The sequence below is a fragment of the Vanessa tameamea genome, chromosome 5, assembly GCF_037043105.1.
Source record: "Vanessa tameamea isolate UH-Manoa-2023 chromosome 5, ilVanTame1 primary haplotype, whole genome shotgun sequence".
In the NCBI taxonomy this organism is placed as follows: domain Eukaryota; kingdom Metazoa; phylum Arthropoda; class Insecta; order Lepidoptera; family Nymphalidae; genus Vanessa; species Vanessa tameamea.
The window spans coordinates 8,837,624-8,856,929 of NC_087313.1; the positions used below are offsets into that span (position 1 = coordinate 8,837,624).

At 30.6% G+C, this 19,306-nt stretch overlaps 1 protein-coding gene across 9 annotated transcripts in view; it reads left to right on the forward strand.

Moving 5' to 3' along the window:
* The window catches only part of Sick (sickie), a 207,465-nt gene that overhangs the window by 112,652 nt on the left and 75,507 nt on the right, over positions 1 to 19,306 (forward strand). The window contains exon 1 of one of the 9 annotated variants that reach the window (XM_064220962.1): positions 17,544 to 17,650. The exons of the other annotated variants lie outside the window; for them this stretch is intronic. Within the exon in view, the coding sequence (XP_064077032.1) occupies positions 17,559 to 17,650 (92 nt within the window). The 5' untranslated portion in view covers positions 17,544 to 17,558. Of the gene's footprint in view, positions 1 to 17,543; positions 17,651 to 19,306 lie in introns of those variants that run through there. 9 annotated transcript variants of the gene reach the window in all.

The following is a 19,306-nucleotide window of genomic DNA, read 5'->3' on the forward strand; positions in this document are numbered from 1 at the left end:
AAGAGGTTATTGCGATTAAATTTCTTGAGAATGCATTTCCTGTAGATGTTTCGATTAGCACTTGAACTTTCATTTGTTTAAATAATATAAGTACAGCATTCAATTGCGGTTGGAATGTTGAGCTTTTGTTTACACCCTGTGCACACTTGAATATGGCATTAGCATTCGCTGCATCCCGCGCGATCACTCGGAAGGGGAGAAGGCCCTTTCCGTCGAATTCTCGTCTATCGTGCGGACGCAATGCTGGTGCGTGCACGCGGCGTGCGACCGTGCGGAGTGCGCTTGACTCGATCAACTCGCGAGTGCGTGTGACATATCGGGGAACGTGTTACATTTTTGTTTATGGTGTGCAAAGCTCACCTATTTATATCAGTGAAATCGTGCCTAGTCCTCGGGTATAAGTGGAAGCAATGAGAGATGGTTTGATGTTTATTTTAATGCAGTTCAAGTTAATTCGAGTATCTGGTCGTTTTGTTTACACTATAGTGTGATTCACGTCAAGTTTGCATCGCGACTTGACGTAAACCTAAATAAATTTAAATTTATACTGAGTTTGTTAACTGAATTAGCTTTGTTAAATGATTTAAATGAGTAACCATATTAAAACTTACATTTACAAATTGATAATACAGACGATAAAAAAAGATTTAAATGCGGGTAAGCGAATAAAATGTTCACTTGCTTCTGGTAATATTTTCAATGTTTACATTTTTAAGATTAGTGTAATATTCTAAAATTGAAATTCATTCCAAACATTCGCTTACAACAAAAAATTCAATAAATGACTCTTTGTAAACATACATTAAAACACACCTTATTTACATAACTATTCTGAACAAATTGTCTTATGGAAATATTTTTTTAATATAAAATTGAAAGTCATAATTGACATTTGATAGAACAGAATAAATAGATATTAGGTTTTCAATGTCTAAGGATTAAAAATAGAATTACATAAATAAAAACACAACAGGAATATAGTGCGTTAGCCCTGGAGGTTTTTTAAACTTATTTCTCTATTTAGTCAACGGCGAGAAGAAGCGAAGCGTGTTTCGCAATAAATAAACCGTAGGTGTAAACCATTTGCAATTGTATAGTGTTCGAGGTGGCTTGTACGGGACTCTCGTTTTACTTATTGCTTTCAATAAGGCTTTAGATTTGGCCCGCTATCTTACGCCCACGATGCAAACTGGTCTGTGGTTTGCATGTAATCTATATTTAAATCAAATATTTATAGAATACAAATAAATGCTATCATGTTTTTTGATAAAGTGAATTTATTATTCAATTTGTACTAATTGAGATTTTTAATATAAATTTGTATAAATTATATTTTTGTTGTAGTCTCCTCATTCTTATCTGAATCTTTTTGAGATTTTACATTATTGGGGCAATACATAAATAAAAAAACAAACTACCATTATACTCGTAAGTGGGTCTGAATTTTCAAGATTTTGATTTTTGAATATAACATGTTGCGCCCACGTCTTTCGATTGTTTTTTCATTGTATTATATCGCTTTGTCATTTATAAATTAAACTATTGTATTTATAATTAGTACTTCATTTATAATGTCTTATATTTACTGAAAAAAAAACCAACCACAAATCTGTTGTTCCATTTTTAAATACTTAAGACAATACACGAATGAAATCTGTATAGTTCGCTTACATTTTATAAAACAAAAGTTCATGTCAACAAAGGACGTCACAATAGCTACAAGAAAACGCTCTGCTTATCAGTTTTATTGCAAACTTTATTCAAGTAATTTATTCGCTATCGAACTTTAGTTAACTTCGTACAAACTTACTGGAGACCACCTGTGGCATGGTTTTATTTGTTAAATATATATTTATGAGTTCGTGAATATTATGCATTTGTAATTCGACTGGCTTTGCGATTCCTTGTACGCTTACTTTCTAATATATCTCGCAAAAAAATAATTCACTAATCAAATGCAAAATACAATGACATTCAAAATGACATACTTATTAACTGCATTTATTTGAATATAATATAAATTAATGATAAATCTATTGGATAGATTTGTGTCATTATTAGCGTATGTTGAATTCGTAAGCATGAGTAAAAGACGTATTATAAAAAAAAAAAAAAAACATTTTTATAAAAATCGAATTGATCTGAGTATTTAAACATTAACTTATTAATATTCCCATATTAAATGTCCTTCGTCGGAAAGAATCGATTAAAATTTTAATTCGATATATAAAATCGATTATTTAAAAAAATGAATTCGTAACACTCATCATAATTTATTCCATCGATCAAGCAAAACGTATGCGCCGTTCCATTCCGGATAATGAGCTTTGAGTTGATAATAATCATATCTCTGAGATTTATAGATTTGTGTCAGTGTCTCATTTAATCATTCGAATAGGTTCATAACTCGTTATAGACATCGATATTTTACTGTATTCTATCATTCGTTTCATTTAGTATTATTAATTTGTCGTCCATAAATATATTTATGAATGCAATTTTTTCTTTAAAATATGAAAAAATAATTATATTAGCATTTCAAATTATACGTTTCTCGTGCAAAATTAACCGCATTTGCTTATTTGTTTTTGTACGATTATTTGATGCTTTGACCCAGAATAGTGCAGTGGTTAGATCACGTGCATTTCAATTTGAGTTGCGGGTCAAACTTGAGCAAGAACAACTGAGTTTTTGTGTTTCATTTGTGTTGTATCGCGTTCGGCAGTGAAGGAAAATATCATGAGAAAACGTCACGTGTACCGCGGAGCAGTAGGTATTAGAAAAAGTTTGATTCATTAATTTTAATACGCATGGGTTTAAATTAATTTGTAAATAATATTACTGATCAAGTTAGATGTGTAAAATCAACTTGGTTGTGAGAAGTCTTTATCAAACACTGTCAAGTATTCGTTCATACATCATGTTTAAAATTGAAATTATCATCTTAGCAACATTTGTTAGATAGGAAGCGTACGTCGGCTTTTATGATACCTCTGTGATTGTAAATACTGTTATTTGTTGTTAAATGGTATCAATTCTTGTCGATAATGTATAATTATATAATAGTTTGATCATATTAGGTCGACAAATATACGGAAACGAAAAAGCCTTTTTTACAAAATTTTTATATTTTTATTAATTTTTTATTAATTAAAATGAATATATCTGAACAGAGATCTAGTGCTTTAATTGAGTGTTGTTCTTTCCAAATCATTTTCAAGAACTTACGACCAAAAGCATAAAATGACACAATAACTGATAGCTTACTTTAAAACTGGCAGTTATATATATATATATATATATATGTGTATGGCTTACATGACAAGTATAATATGTTCTTTTAAAATACCCAAATGTTTTTTTATTAAAATAATACAACAAAAGTACCTTAATACATTTTGTATTCTATATTCATGCTGTAGACGTTTTGATATTTATTTATCCATTGAATTTATGTGAGAAAATTAAATGAAACAAATATTTAAAAAAGTCAATACGTAAACATATATTATAAATTGTAGTATATACACATATTCATTTTTAATTATTTCCATCTGTTAAAATTGTAGGTATATGTATGTTTTTGTAACCTTTTATATCGAAGAATTAAAAGCAACCTTTTATCCTGCGTTATTTAATAATAACATAACAGTTGTTTCGTTTGGGAATGTAATAATAATTATGAAATATTTTAATAAAATAATATATTTTATTTTTTTGCTGTGTTTACCTTTCTGACACGCTTGTGCCGAAGAAAGGTCGTCGTAGATGTTTAAAACAAGCTATTATTTTATATTGCAATAATTATATATACTCTGTCAGGGGCTTAAATACGTGCGGTATATAAATATACAAATGTCAGATAGGTATTGAACTTGCTAATTTAATTGAATTTAAGTTACAATAGCCACTACGGTATTAAGTCATCTTTTTTTGAGATTGACAGGCGGACGCATAAAAGGGCCAACTGAGTTATGTGATATATTGGCGTCGTAAGAAATTTTTATTATTCCTTGTATATCAAATGCGCTACTAACCTTGGATACTAAGTTATTATGTAATTACACTGGCTCACTCACATTTCAAATACAAAGTATTGCTGTTTTACGGTAGAATATATGATGGGTGGTACGAACCCAGATGGTCTTGCACAATGCCCCGGTGATTTGACAAAGGATTTGATGATTTGTTTTACGTAAACCAGAATAGGGCAGTTTAGAATGACTTTTATCTTAAGATCTTGGGCTCAATTTTAGGCATGCACTAATGTTTTCATGCACTTAATTGTCTTGTAAACGTGAGGAAACTTTCGTTTGTCGAATTTCCGTCCCACGCGTGGTAGAATAAGGGCCAAAACTTTCGCCTAAAGACTGCAAGACGCCTTTGTTCAGCAGAGAATTTAATTTCTTTTCGTAGTTTAAAAGTTGATTCAAAAAAAGAACATAGAACCGGCCAAGACGTACGTATTCATTCCTACAAAACGCCTTTCAGTGAAGATGTAAAAGCCTACTTGAATGAAAACTTTTCAGTTCACATTAAAATACGAAGCTTGACGTTCTGCGTTCTTCTAAGTTCTTACGAGATGAAAATGTGCAAGATTTTTATAGAGATAATAATGAACGTAAAAAGTAAATTATTCATGCAAAAATCTTACGTATATTTATAACGACCTACACATATTTCCCAGAGTCTTATCACTACATAGTATAAAACAAAGTCACTTCCCGCTGTCGGTCTGTCCCTATATATAGTTAGATCTTTAAAACTACGCAACGGATTTTGCGGTTTTTTTATATGTATAATACATGCATAATAGAGAAACACTGATAATTTTAGAGGTTTCTAATGTGATGTCGTAAATAAACACATTTTTTTCCGCTTCCATTATAAACGCATTTCATTGAAATTCTGCTACATGTGTATACACAAACCGCATTGGAACAGCGTGGTGGAATAAAATCTAAGCCTTCTCCTCAAAAGGAAGAGGAGTCGTTAGCCCAGCAGTGGGACATATATAATAAGTATCAAAATATTTATATTGAAATCTTTGTTCAAACGTATAAGAAAAATACTGTCAAATGTTTAAAACTTAAGTGTTCATACTTAATCTTACCTGTATTAAGACAATGAGAGTCATATATCAGTAAATCGATTAAATAGTCAAAAATAAAAATAATATATACCTTTAAGTCGTTAATTTACAACATGAATTTAAATATAGAGCTAATTCAAATTCGAAATTCAAATTAAAACGATAAGAAACATAAGGCATGAGTTAAAAACAAGACTTAAAAATATCTTTTTTTAGGTCGAGTAACAATTACGGATACTGTTTGAATTTTTTTTCATTCAAAAATGTAATATCAGTTTAACTATTTATATTAATTAAATGTCTAATTCTACCAGTGAATACATACTCGTCGAATATGATGAAATTTATTCTTTTCAAGGCTTTCATTTATCATCCACACTAAGTATTATCAAATATGGTCTAGTGAATAACTATGATAACAAAAACTTTGGCATTATAATACTAAACGGATATTTCTTTGCTTTTGTTTTAGATTTTATTTAAAATAAAAAAATCAATTAGCTTTAGTACCTTTAGCGAAGTGTTAAATTTTTCTTTTATAGAATACTGTAAGCACAGCGCTGATCGGAATTTGCGATTTCGAGAACTGTTGCTATGTTAAGCAGTTGCAGTACTCGCTGCTAAACCAGTTTGTGGATAGCGACGTGGGCGCGACTGCATCGAGACTTAGCAGCATTAAAGCGAACTCGAAATAGCCCTTTTTAATTTAATTATCCCTGAAACTTTAATTATTTTTACATAGATTTTTTTATTTAAATCAAAAAATACTTTATCCCAGTAGGCACAAATATGAGCACTTTGTGGCCATTTTACACAATAGATTTAAATGTAATGTTAACGCCGATACAACGTCACATACCCTCATACCTACATACATAAACTTGGTATAAGATTTGCCTTGCATCCATACACATAATATATCAGCGTGAAGTACTTGTATGTCGTTTATGTTTGCAACTGAACCTAACATCAGTTCTACACACCGATTTAAATTAAACTCTGCACGCGCTTTTAGAGCCCGTGTCTATTCAATATAGTTAACTTAATATTATTTTAATTGATAAAATAAATATTGGGTTTATGACGAAATCTATAATAACATTGACATTAAAATTTGTTTGTTTTTATACAGGTGTTTTCTTTGGAACTTATGATCCAATTCCTAAAAATGTTTTCACTGGTAGAATGAAAAATTATTCCTGAGTGTGTATAAATTATAATTATATAATAAAAAAAATCTTTATGAATAAATAGCATCCGTCCGAAGATAGGGCGGGTCATTGCTTCATATGATATTCACGATTAAAGTGAATGACAGTATCAATCAATCTACTCCCCAATTGCTCTTTTGTTTCAAAAAACGTAAACAAATCAAACGGTTCTAATTCAATTTTAAATCTATACAAAATTTTCTATTTCATGTTTATGTACTTGCCATAAAGTGATATCAATGATCTTGAACAACAAAGAATTGATTTCAAATTATTATAAAGTAGGAAACACGGCAACTTTGTTGACAGTAAACGTATAAATACGGGCGGTGCGCCGCGTTTATTTCTATAGAATATTTCTTGAGCGAGCCACACGCTTCTTTTTATCGTCACACGTGAAATGTTTATGACAGCTTAAAACCGTAGTGGAACAAAAAAGTTAAATGTGTGCTGTTGCTAGTTTCGTTTCGCTGGGGGAGGTTATGGGGGCGCCACCCTAAGGATTCTGTACCCTCGTAGAGAACAATAGTTCACACGAAATAATCGATAAATACCATTCTGGTAAAGATCGGGCTACATTTCGTTAATATAATATGTACACTTCTATTAATAATGACACTTTTTTTTAAATTAGAATGCATTTTTGCTGGTAAAAATCATTTCAAATATATTTCAAAATACACGTATAAATTTGTAAGAAATAACATATAATAAATAAAACAAAATACTATTTATAAGTTTTATTTGATAAAACAGCGTCAGAAAAGTATCATAGTGTAACGTTTGATAGATAAACGTTTCAACGTCTCTAATATGTCATTGATATTTTACTCTCATTTTAATTATAAAAACTAATAAGCGACGCTAATTTATATATCTAGAAAGAGGGAGTTTAGCTGTTTTTCTTTATTGTTGACGTTTTAATTTATATAAAATACTGGTAAAGGCCTTTCCACATTTCAGTAAAATAATTCGCTCATGTGCAAACAATGATAATACATTTATAAGATTGGAAGATATTTTAAAACCATTTGATAGTATTATATATGTCTGCTAACCTTATTCGCAAAATAAGTAAAAAATAATCACCTTAATTAAAAATTCAAAATCACTAATAAAATATTTAAACGAACGATTTTAGTATTTAAACTTGCAAAGGACGAAAAAATTTATTTCCGTGTGTATTTTGTTTTCAACGTGTGTGAACATAGCTTTATCCATTTTGAGATATCACTTTCAACGTGACAGTTGTTTGAAATTTATAAAACATCTCATTTAATTATAAAAAGATTTTAAAAATAATTTCGATTTATAGACGGACTCTTTGGTGACTAATTCACTTGAAATAAACATGTTTAAATTTAGCGAGTATAAAACTTTTACAGTATAATATTTTATCCGATTCATCTCGGTAATGATCTTATAAAATATTGCACCATTTTTCTTTCTTATAGTAATTCGATCGGTCATCTATCTTGAGATTCGTAATCTAATAAGATACCTTGAATAAATTCGTCTTGAATGGCAAAAATCGTAAAGGGGAGAGCGTGATAAATCTGAATTAACGTCGTGAGTCTACATTCCTACAGTCACACCCGCAGGTGAACGGTCTGCTGAACCTAATTGAAATATATGAACAATGTTTGGGATAAGACATGAATTAGCTTAACAAATTATTTACAGTGTTTGTTTTTCGAATACTAATTAAATTCGTAAGTAAATAAGTTTACGAAACACCGGTGTAACAAGATTATTTGCTTATAAATTAATGGTTTTTGCAATCGTCTTTGAGTTAGAACCACCCACTGAACAGCCACCTATTCTATCGTTAAATATCAACGTTGTATTGCAGTTTTCCGGGCGAGTGGGCCATTGTATTTCCAAGCACACGAGATATAACATCCTATAGCTTATTTCGATTCGAAGAAGAAATAGACAAACCTTGGATTTACGTATTCTATGCGATTCGCTGATAGCCCAGCTACATTGTGCACAACTAACAGTTTTTGATTAATTGAACTTTATTTATAATACAATAATACTCCTCTTCAATAAATAATATACACTTTATTTTACTCAAAGGTTCAAATAGCAGCTGCGTCCAAAATCCGCGAATTCATAATGTATATCATAGTGGTATATCATATCGCGTCAATCCTATGTCTAATGATCTTTATATGTCTTTTTACTTCTTGTGATCGGAAGACTGTACATCCCACGATTGACAGAGCGGTAGACAGAGCACGGCAGAAAGATCATCTGCCGTCATCTCTTTGGTGTTACGTCTGCAAAAAAACTTCAACGTCTAATTTCAATTATTCTTTACCTATCCCGTATTGAAGTTTGTATTCAGTTATTACGTACAGATTTTAATTTAACTTCACCTCTTAGAATGTGTAGGTGAAATTTTGCAACGAATTTAAAACCAGTTCTATCCAATCCATTGAACTGCAGTTTCACAGTATTGATTTAAGTGTTAGTAAAATCTATTATACAAATATACATTTATTCGTTTTAATTTTAAATTCTACTATTCGTACAGCATTAGAGTACTTATATGAATATTTTTTTATCGTTTTTTATACATATTTTTTACCAGTTCCATTATTTATTTGTTAATTTTATAAATTCCAAATAAATCATTATAATATTAATACTTTAAAGACTAATTTAAAGACTTAATGTTACTAATTCATATGTTAATTAAAAATAAAACTATAATGCAATTGGAATAATAATTTTGACAGATCTCGTCACTTAGATAAATGTTAAATTAAAATCTTAAATAAAAAAAGGATAGAAGTGTACCTTACAAAAAAAAATATAATACCTAATGAATTCTCGTGTACAGGTGATTTATAAAAAGGATAATATAACATTGTGAAGAAAATCTTACACAATGACAATCGGAGATTTTTCGCCGCTGGAATTTCACACAATAGATTTTATAACATTAACGGACTCGGATAATGAAACTAGATTTTGCTATGTAATTCACAGTCAAAGTTAAAAGCGGTAACATTTATTATCCCTGCCAATATTTCAATTAATTCATCTTTTGCGATGTATCTTATTTCGTATAAAATTCATTTATTACATCCGAGTAATTATTTGCTTTCGACGATGACGATATGAAAATTAGTTCGCAATGTGATAAAGTTTACCTTAATATCATGATTTTGTACAATTTTGTCTAGGGATTCGTGTAATCGAATCATAAAACAGGTTTTCTGTTAAGAAATTATTAGGTAATAACGGGATAGACATTGTAGCGCTGCCAGTGTAGTGTTGGATATACTGCTAATAGTACAATCAAGCCATTGACCTTGAGCTTGATCTCTCCGATCGTGTTGGATCACTGGATTTTGTGAGTGATTCAATATAGGGTTTTATCTGATGGTAAGGCTCTGTGCATGTCCGTCTAGGTAGGTACCAACCAGTCATCAGATATTCTACCGCCAATCACAAATACTTAGTATAGGAGTGTTCCAGTTTGAAAGGTGAGCCAGTGTGACTGGGACATAACATTTTATTTTCATGGCGATGTAAGGAATGGTTAAAATTGATTACGGTGCCAATGTTTTTGGGCATTGGTGATAATATATTTGATTTACTTTTGGAACAACATAAAAAAAATGTAACAAATTTTGAGAATCCTTATTTATGATGAATTTGATGATTGATTTTATTATCTGTACTGTATGAAAATCCTGCTTCGCTCGGGTCACATAAATAAAACTAAATAAATACGGTTTATCTTTTACGTTTCATATAACATATAACTTATTCATTAACGTTGATCTATAATTTATTGTGTATAAGTTTCCATCGAGCCTAGCGTACCCTTCACGAAATTATTATTTGGAACTCACTTTCTGAACGCACCCGTAAACGTCAAACGTGGACGCCCGTTGAACTGTCATGTCATTGAATTTTATGGATTTAATATCGAAATAACTCGATTATACGAATTTTGCGGATATATGTTGTGGACTACGGATTTACCGTTTAACGATCCATAATTGTGGATAGGTTTCGATCGAGTCTATCGCACGAAATTATTTATATAGATGTAGATTTATCCTCCGTTGAATCTGAATCTAGATATTGGTTTTCTTAGAAAAAAAATAAAAATAAAACCGCCAATCTCTTACCATTTACAACCCACATCTGCGGGCATCCCTCTCTGCTACACCCTCTGTGAACGGCACCCTGTTTATGGCCGGGCATTGTATGAGCTTAATTAATTTGCTTCTATGTGAACAATCTTTTCAGTATTTGTTGAATCATCTATCGAAACAATTAGAGTGTTTTATATATATTGTATCTATGTATAGCACACAAACACATTTATCTTTTTCTTTTAAATCCTCTCCGTTTGAAGAATGGGTCTGAAACTTATCTCACCAGTCTTTTCCAATGTAGATTCATGCATCATCATCATCATCATCATCATCCATGTTTCCTCGCGATGATTTCCTTCGCCGTTCAGATCGATATTTACATTATAAACACTTTTTCAAACAATTTAAGCATATGAAATTGCAGTGATCGCAGTAGCTAGCTCGGCTACTCACAATCGTTCATTTCTAACCCACCCACAAGATTCAGGGGTAATCCCGGGTCTTGATGTTAAACAAAGACGACAAATATTTCATATTGAGCAAAGACTTGGTATTATCTATGAAGCCTTTTGTATTTTACTCAGACATGCAGTTGTTGAATATAATATAGCCGAGTTTTACACCAAACATTATTCACTACCGAGCACACTATTAATTTCAACTCAAATTAAAAACTATTATTAATATTATTATTAATTAAAATTGCAATCTTCCTTTAATACCCACAGGATCAAAGTCTGGATATAATCTCGATGTAATGAGATGTAATGATTAGCATTTATGTGAACTCAGCTTTATAGATTCATTCAAATGCATTAGTTTCTGTTACGCTTATTCGCATGCAGTTATATACTTAAAGCAGAATACAAAGCCAGTGGCCTAATACGTCTCGGTCACTTTATAAACCAATTGCATAGACTTCCAGTATTTACGGGATCTTGGGTATTTGTATTCAATATCACAATCATATTATACAACGCATTTGTATTGTATGTAAATTGTCTTAATCTTAGTATTTTCCAATTGCATGACGCATAAAATATAATAAATTTTAATGTTTAAATGTATAATTACTGTCCGTCTGTCGCGACCACGTACGAGAAAAAATTCGTAAAAAGACACCTTATTTTTCTCCATGAAGATGAATTTTCCAAAAATTATTTCTAAGCGGATGCTCATTGAATAAAATAAATCTACGTTCTAAATTTTAGACTCGGTAGCTTTGGTTGTGCTATCAGTAGAGATTTAGAATAAGAAAATTCTAAATTAAAATTTTTAAAACAACGATGAACCTTATATAAAAAAATTGACTGGTTTTTATAGTCTCGTCAGTAGTATCAGTATGTGGAGAACTTAGCCAAGTACTTGAGAAATAAGTGCATTATACTTTCAAAAGCATTTATGAGTAAGTGAATGTCACATTATCCCCGTACCCGGAATGACACAAGAACACTGAACACGCGCACGACATTTAAATTTATGATCTGAACATGCCATTTAAGATATGTCTATGATATCGACAACATCTTATATTAAACCTTTCTACACTGATTGACTCATGCTATATAGCTTTATATATTAAGAAATATTTATTTCCATTTAAGAAATAAATGCATTGAATACACATACGCGTAGTCGATGCATTTGATTGAGTTGAGAAGCATTTTTGACTTTTATTTATAAGTTTTAGGTATTTGTGTGACGTCAGAGTTATATCATTTAATCTATTAATGATTCTTCTCTTCCTTAATATGAATATAGACATCGTATTATTACATACACAAAGGACCTCTTATATCATGTGGAAACGCATTGACGTTTTATAAATTAACTATATATAACTATACATAATATACTATACAATTTATATAATATTTGTCTACTGAGAGGAAATATAATTAACATTGAATACTTACATACCAAGTAGTTAATATAAAGGTTATGTCAAAGAAATTTGACATAAATTTTATTTTTCGATTGGTGAAAAAGACGTATGAAAATCTTCATTACAAAACGGTAGCCGATTAGGGCTTATAAGAGCTTACTTAATTGAGTATGTTTTGATTAAAATATATCCTTAATCAGATATAGGTAACAAAACAGCTTAGATCATAACTGTTGGAGGCGCATTTACGAAAGCAACCTTTGAATGACTTATCGAACGCGCTAACTTCATCTTTAAATATCATATTTTATTCCTTACCGTCAGCTCCAATTGACTCAGTTTATTAATATATTAAATTCGAGAATTAAATAATTATAATAATAATAAATCAAATAACATAATAACACATTCGAGCTACGTATGTCTGCATTAATTTAAATTATAATAATCGACAATTGGACTTCCACCGTAAGACGCTTGAAATGTCTACAAGTAAGATGAATTACTAAACGCATACGCTTTAAAGCGCTTCATTGGATAACTTGCTGTCGAGTAAATGGACTTGAGCGTACTAAATCTGTCGTCCGAACATTTACCTTGGACTTATTGGTTTCAGCGAAAACACTGGCTATTGTTAGTATAAATGGTGCAATAAATATGAATTACGCATCCGTACTTTTACTTTTAAACTCAGTAAATATTTACACTTGGAAGTGTTTTAGTACTTTTTTTTTATCCAAATAAACTAATTTTTAAAACCGAAAGTAGAACTCGTAAGCTGCCATTAACATAGAATTACTAGTTTTTAAATTACGACGATCATTATTTCTTCTGCTGATGTTTACTTTGAAGCGATTACTTTTATTTTATCATTCGTCATACTTAAAATAAACCTCACGTTGAAAATTTTACATGAACTAAATAGAGTTTTTACTAAAACGTAATTCAACAAAACAAATCGGCCATAAATTTATTTTCAATAAATATGCGTCTAAATAGCTTTTAATGTTTTTGAAATAAAGGTCATATTAAAAGAACAATCGATGAGGTCGTGATACATTGGGTCTTGTCGGCGTTGGATTCTACGAATAGCTATTCTCTGTCGGAAAGCTTACGTTTTAAGAAGTAATACAAACGTCAGTTGAGGCAAATTCTTGTGAAATAGGATTTTAGCTGAATAAAAACTTTTTATTGACTATTTTTAGAATGAACAAAAGTAACTGTAAATGTTCCAACGATATTCTCCTTCAACGCGAGCATGAAATGAATTATTGTGAACACAATTATCCAATTAAAATGCAGTGGTGTTTACCCCGGTTTTAACTCATAATCATCAGTTGAGATTATTTTCTAACCACTGAGCCATCACGGTTTTGTTCATCAAAGTTGGTATGTTATCTTGATAGTTGAAATAAAAATATACACGTTAGAAAAATATTCATAAAAATAGTGACTAAACTTATCTTCCATTCACATCTACAGAAACGTATGAGCAACCGCAAAATCCAAATCACATTTCCGAATCCTACAACTTGCAACAACATGTTTAACTAATGACATCACTAAAGTTTTCTTTAAAACCACTAAGTAATAATGATTCATAAAAAAATATCCGAAACATCTCACTAAAGTCGGCCTTTAAAAATATCAGCTATTGTAATCGCTTGATCACACTTACATAAGAGTAGATTTAAATGTTCGAACTTAGAAGTGAAGCTCATGAATTATTTAGACTTATATATATAACCTCACTCACTTATTGCAATTTCTCTTGAAAGTATCACCGCTCAAGTTTCCCTTATATTGTTCCTACAGGCCACTTTATCTGCGTAGAAATACAGAAAAACCTATAAATATATCATAAAATTTTTAATGATATAATAAAAACAATATTTTCATCAGTGATATGTATGGGCTTGGGACTTATCAAATTAGTTCAAATTCAGGCAGGCGCAATACATAACATCTTAGCTCCTTAGGTTGGTGGTGCATTGATTGTAAGGAATAATTACAATTAATTTTGTCTATGGTCATTGGTGACTTACTTTCAAGTGGCCCTTTAGTCCGTGCATGCGTGGCCCTTTATGCCATAAAAAAAATTGACTATATTTAACGGTGTAACAAAGGGATACATTAAGACGCGATCACGTGTGACAGTTGTTTAAAATTTTGTCCAATTATTTTTTTAATCGATTAAGTCAACATCTGTCGCATGTCGATATCAAGACTGAGTGCTTTATTGATTACTTAATCGATTTTCACAGAAACTTCGATTCTTGTTGAGAATATTTGAGAAATTAAAATCAGTCTGTAATGTAGTTCTTTTTTTAAATTTTATATACATATAAAATGATATATCAGTCAATGTTATTTTAATGATACACAAAGCGATAGCTTTAAATTTTGAAATTTTGATCGTATAATAATGTTTTACGTCCTCAGTGTACGATTATATTATTTTATGACACAATAAACTCAGCCATTGATCACCCAAAAGCGATCAAACGGATTTCATAATATAATTTTATTTTATATTAAACTATCAGTATAAATTGAGCATATTTTACGAATGATAAAATATTATTGAAGAATATTAATTGTTGCTTTAACAACGAGACCATTTAAATATAGACTTCAATTAAAAATGCGAATTGCTGGAAACGCTTTTGAATTGTTCTACTACTATTGTTCCTACCTTAATATATTTCTGTAAAAATGTAATCTATTTACTCGGTTTACGGTAAATTCTAAAAAATACCAGCTTCGTTCGAATCCAAACAATGTTCGTGGAACTTGAGCTTAGATTACGTCCAAAGTCTATACACACTCCATTGAGCAGCGCTCGAATGCGCCGCCATGATAATTTCAATAATACACTTTAACCGCGCCCTTCTCTTATTCCAATGCATTTTAATTTATTTTTTTAAATTAACAATAAATAGTAGTTTCGTATGAACCTGCAATCGTCGGTTAGCAATAATATTAACAATAATACATAGACTTACTCAAAAACAATAAAATTATTAATTCATCGTAAATTTAACGTATATTATTAATTGTTTAATAATAATTGTATATTTTAACACACACACATACAAAGAATATAATAATACAGATGTATTGTAAAGTTAGGTATTTGTTTGCTTTTCGTATCGGCTGTAAATTTTATAATTATAGAAATGTACTCTATTTTTATATCGCTACTCGTGATAGCGCAAGAATGATTTTTGTCTCTTGATTAATCAGTTACATAGTATTAAATAATTGAATACACGTATAATCATGTAAATAAATTTAGTTTTAAAACTATAATATATTATTATGTTTTATTAAGTTTACATGAATGCAATGTTACATTAAATTTAGTAATGTCCACCAACCAATTGAGATGAATAAATAATGAAAAATTGAGTTGGGCACTCTCAAACTCAATTGAAAATTAAACATCAACACACAACGGATTAATTGAGCACTCTCTTCTTTTTCGAAGTTGGTTCCAAACTTAGTAATGTTTTAAAGTTTTTTTTCACATCGCGACAATACAAATTTCATACGTCGAGAACCAGTTTTGTAATTTTGAAGTTCGCTGCAGCGATTTAATTTTAATTTGAAACCAAAATAATGTAAGTGGATGTAATGCTACGGCTATTTAGTGCAAATCGGAACGCTTCTCTCAATATTAATTTTATGGTGTATCGTATTACAGAAAGGTCAATGAACTATGCTGTCTGCGACACCATAATTAGCTTTTTGTGCGTTCCCTTTGTGTCAATGTTCTTCTCGATTTTTAGATATTAAACAAAATTATTGGTTATTTTATCAAGAATTAATATCCCATTGAATTGAATTTTATTTGATTATATGAATTACAAAAATCTTTTTATAATCTAAAAATCTTTTTACTCTGGCTAGTGCGGGCATTTTCTATTTCGTCTACTGTTCTTAGCGGTTGCGATCAGTCATAGGTCTTTTATAAGGATATTTTCCGCTATATTTGACTATAAAATAATAACGTTATTTAACTAAAATGCAGGATAAACGAATAAATGTAACGTTAATTTTTAAAAAAAAAAAAAATTAAAAAAAAATAACAAAAATCATTCAAAATAATTTTATCGTCGTGTCATATCTGGCAAGCTCTTTTTTTTAAAATGAATATCATAATCGCAAAAATTTATTATAAAGCGTAAAAATCCACACATTAACATGAGGCTTTTGTATGTAATACGTATATATATAAGGATGTATGTGTGATGTCAGGGTGTATTTATGTATTAAACGAGTTTCTTGAATAAATCACCCTCATGCTCGTATACTGATGTAATGGCATTCAAAATATGTCTAGCTACTCTTGATAGGTACTTAGGTTCGCCGCGTCTCAACCATTTTGACCTTTGAAATTCCAATGACGCTCGATTCGATGGCTAACGATGGCATTTCTGGGGTCTGCTAAGTTCGACTATGTAGTGAATGAGCTGGAAACGTGCCTAAAATTTTAACTTCAAATATACATCTGCATAATAAGTAAATATGCTTTATAAATGCAAACAGCTTTGTTGTACAAAATGTACCACCTTTATTAAAAAATATAAATTAAATTTCGAATTCGAATTTTAAATTGTATTTTTTTTTTATTTGTATCGGGCCTTTCATTTACATAATGATTCACATCGAGGCTTGAATCTTAATCGAAAATTAATAAATAATTTCATGTTGACTATACTTATTACGGAGGTTTAATATCGAATTAGACAATCAATATCGGTGAAGATTACTGTGAGTGAGAAACGAACCTAAGTGGTTTAAATGTGACTTTCGACTTGTATATAGATTCGTGAAGACATTTAATAAGATTTTTTTTTCAAAACATTACCAATAACTTATCATTCAGTTATCATTTTTATTTGTAAACGTTAATTTATAATTGCGATAATTCAAATATCAATTCTTTGTATTATTAAGAATCATTTACGACGCGAAAAACTCTACAATAAGGACAATTAATTCTCTCACGACGCGTAATTAAATCTGCAACAAGAAGAGTAAAGTGCCGCCTCGTTACGTTGGAATGTATTACCAATTGTCAATATTGATTAACTGATTTAATTTGTCGTGTTCTTTTAACAAAAAAATACATTAAAATAACCATCAATACCATCTCATGAATTAATAACAATGGCAAGAAAGGATTTTATAATCTATAATTTAACGGAATGAAGTAAAGTTTATGGAAAGTTATTGCAACCATGGGTAATACGAATTCTGGTCAGGGCCACGCCCGTCAAAACAGCAAGAGTAGAAAATCTAGAAGTCTACCAACATCGCCAGAAGTACGAAGGTATGTATTTTAAATAGCAATTCTGAAATGTCTCTAAATACCTACATAAATGTCTGCGTGTTTTGAAATTTTTAACACAAATACAAATATTTTCTCTTCCTATAATGGTATCCGAATTGTGTAATAGAATCCGCTCCATTATCAAACAACGTCTAAATAATATCATATGGAACAAGAACTAATGTATTTGTCATTTTAAAACTTGCCCTATGCAGCAGTTCTGTCTGACTTACTTTTGACGTGACTAATGCGGCTCTGATAAGATCAATCTGCCTCTATGATAACATTGACAATAGAATTGATGTGCAAGTTTGACTAGTGTTTTTTTATTAAGTGCTAGACAAGACATGCGTTGTAATGTCTCTTTAAATTTGGTTCGTGAATTATTATACGATTTGGGCTAAAACGTTGACGAGTCTGCAATCGCTTTAGCTGTAGTACCATTTAGTGGCAAGTTGCAACAAAGAGGATAGCATTAAAACGTTCTTTGAAATAAAAACATGTATAAGAACCAACTTCCATGCTGATTTCATCATCATAGTGGTGAGTGTTGTGGTAATGATGAAGTATGTTAATCACAAACAAGATTTCCTAACATGCGAATATTTTAATTAATACACAGATAATATTAAAAATAGAACTCCTAAAAATAGAATTCCACAAACGCCTGATTAATTAATGACCTCTTTAAAACTCAACAAGACCGAGGTGAAAATAAGAGTACCTAGGTACCTAGTTCACTTAGCCGGTCGTTCTATAAATATCCAAGCCTGATTTAAGTCACTGTTCGATCTTTTACGATAGCTATATCATCAGTATCGTAAAGCAAAATAATCTTTGATCTCGACATGTTACTCCGAAGGTGTAACCTAAACAATGAAAAATGCTGAACCCTTTGTATTGATCCATACAAATGTTTTTGTAACGAACAAAGCGCTGAAGCTTCTGTTTATTGTGCAGTTCGGTTTTATTATTATTATTTCGAATTTCTATAATAATATTAGAAACGTGAAAGTAACTGTTTGTCTGTCTGTATGTTACTCTTTCATGTTCAAACCACTGAAGCGATTTTTATGAAATTTGCTATGAAGCATAAACCCCAGTGAAGAACATAGGCTACGCGATAGATGCGATCGAAGCCACACCTGAAGTCGAGTAATTAATATAATGTTTTTGTAAAATCAATTTTATAATTTAATAGTAAATTTTATTTTGTTGTTTTGTCTTATGTCGAATATTCAGTCGAAAAAATAAAGAAGACCGCATTTCATCGGCGTTGTAGTTATTTAACCTAACGTACTTTTATAGAAATAGTTCAACTAAGTTCGAGTCGCTAAGTTTTAAAATATATATTATAAGTAATATAAGTAAATATTGGATAACATCACATACATTACTCTGATCCCAATGTAAGTAGCTAAAGCACTTGTGTTAAGGAAAATCAGAAGTAACGACGGTACCCCAAACACCCAGACCCAAGACAACATAGAAAACTAATGAACTTTTTCTACATCGACTCGGCCGGGAATCGAACCCGGGTCATCGGAGTAGCGTACCCATGAAACCTGGTGTACACACTACTCGACCACGGAGGTCGTTAATTTATACTATTATATATATGAAATACAATAGGCTATTTGACTAGTTTTTAAAATC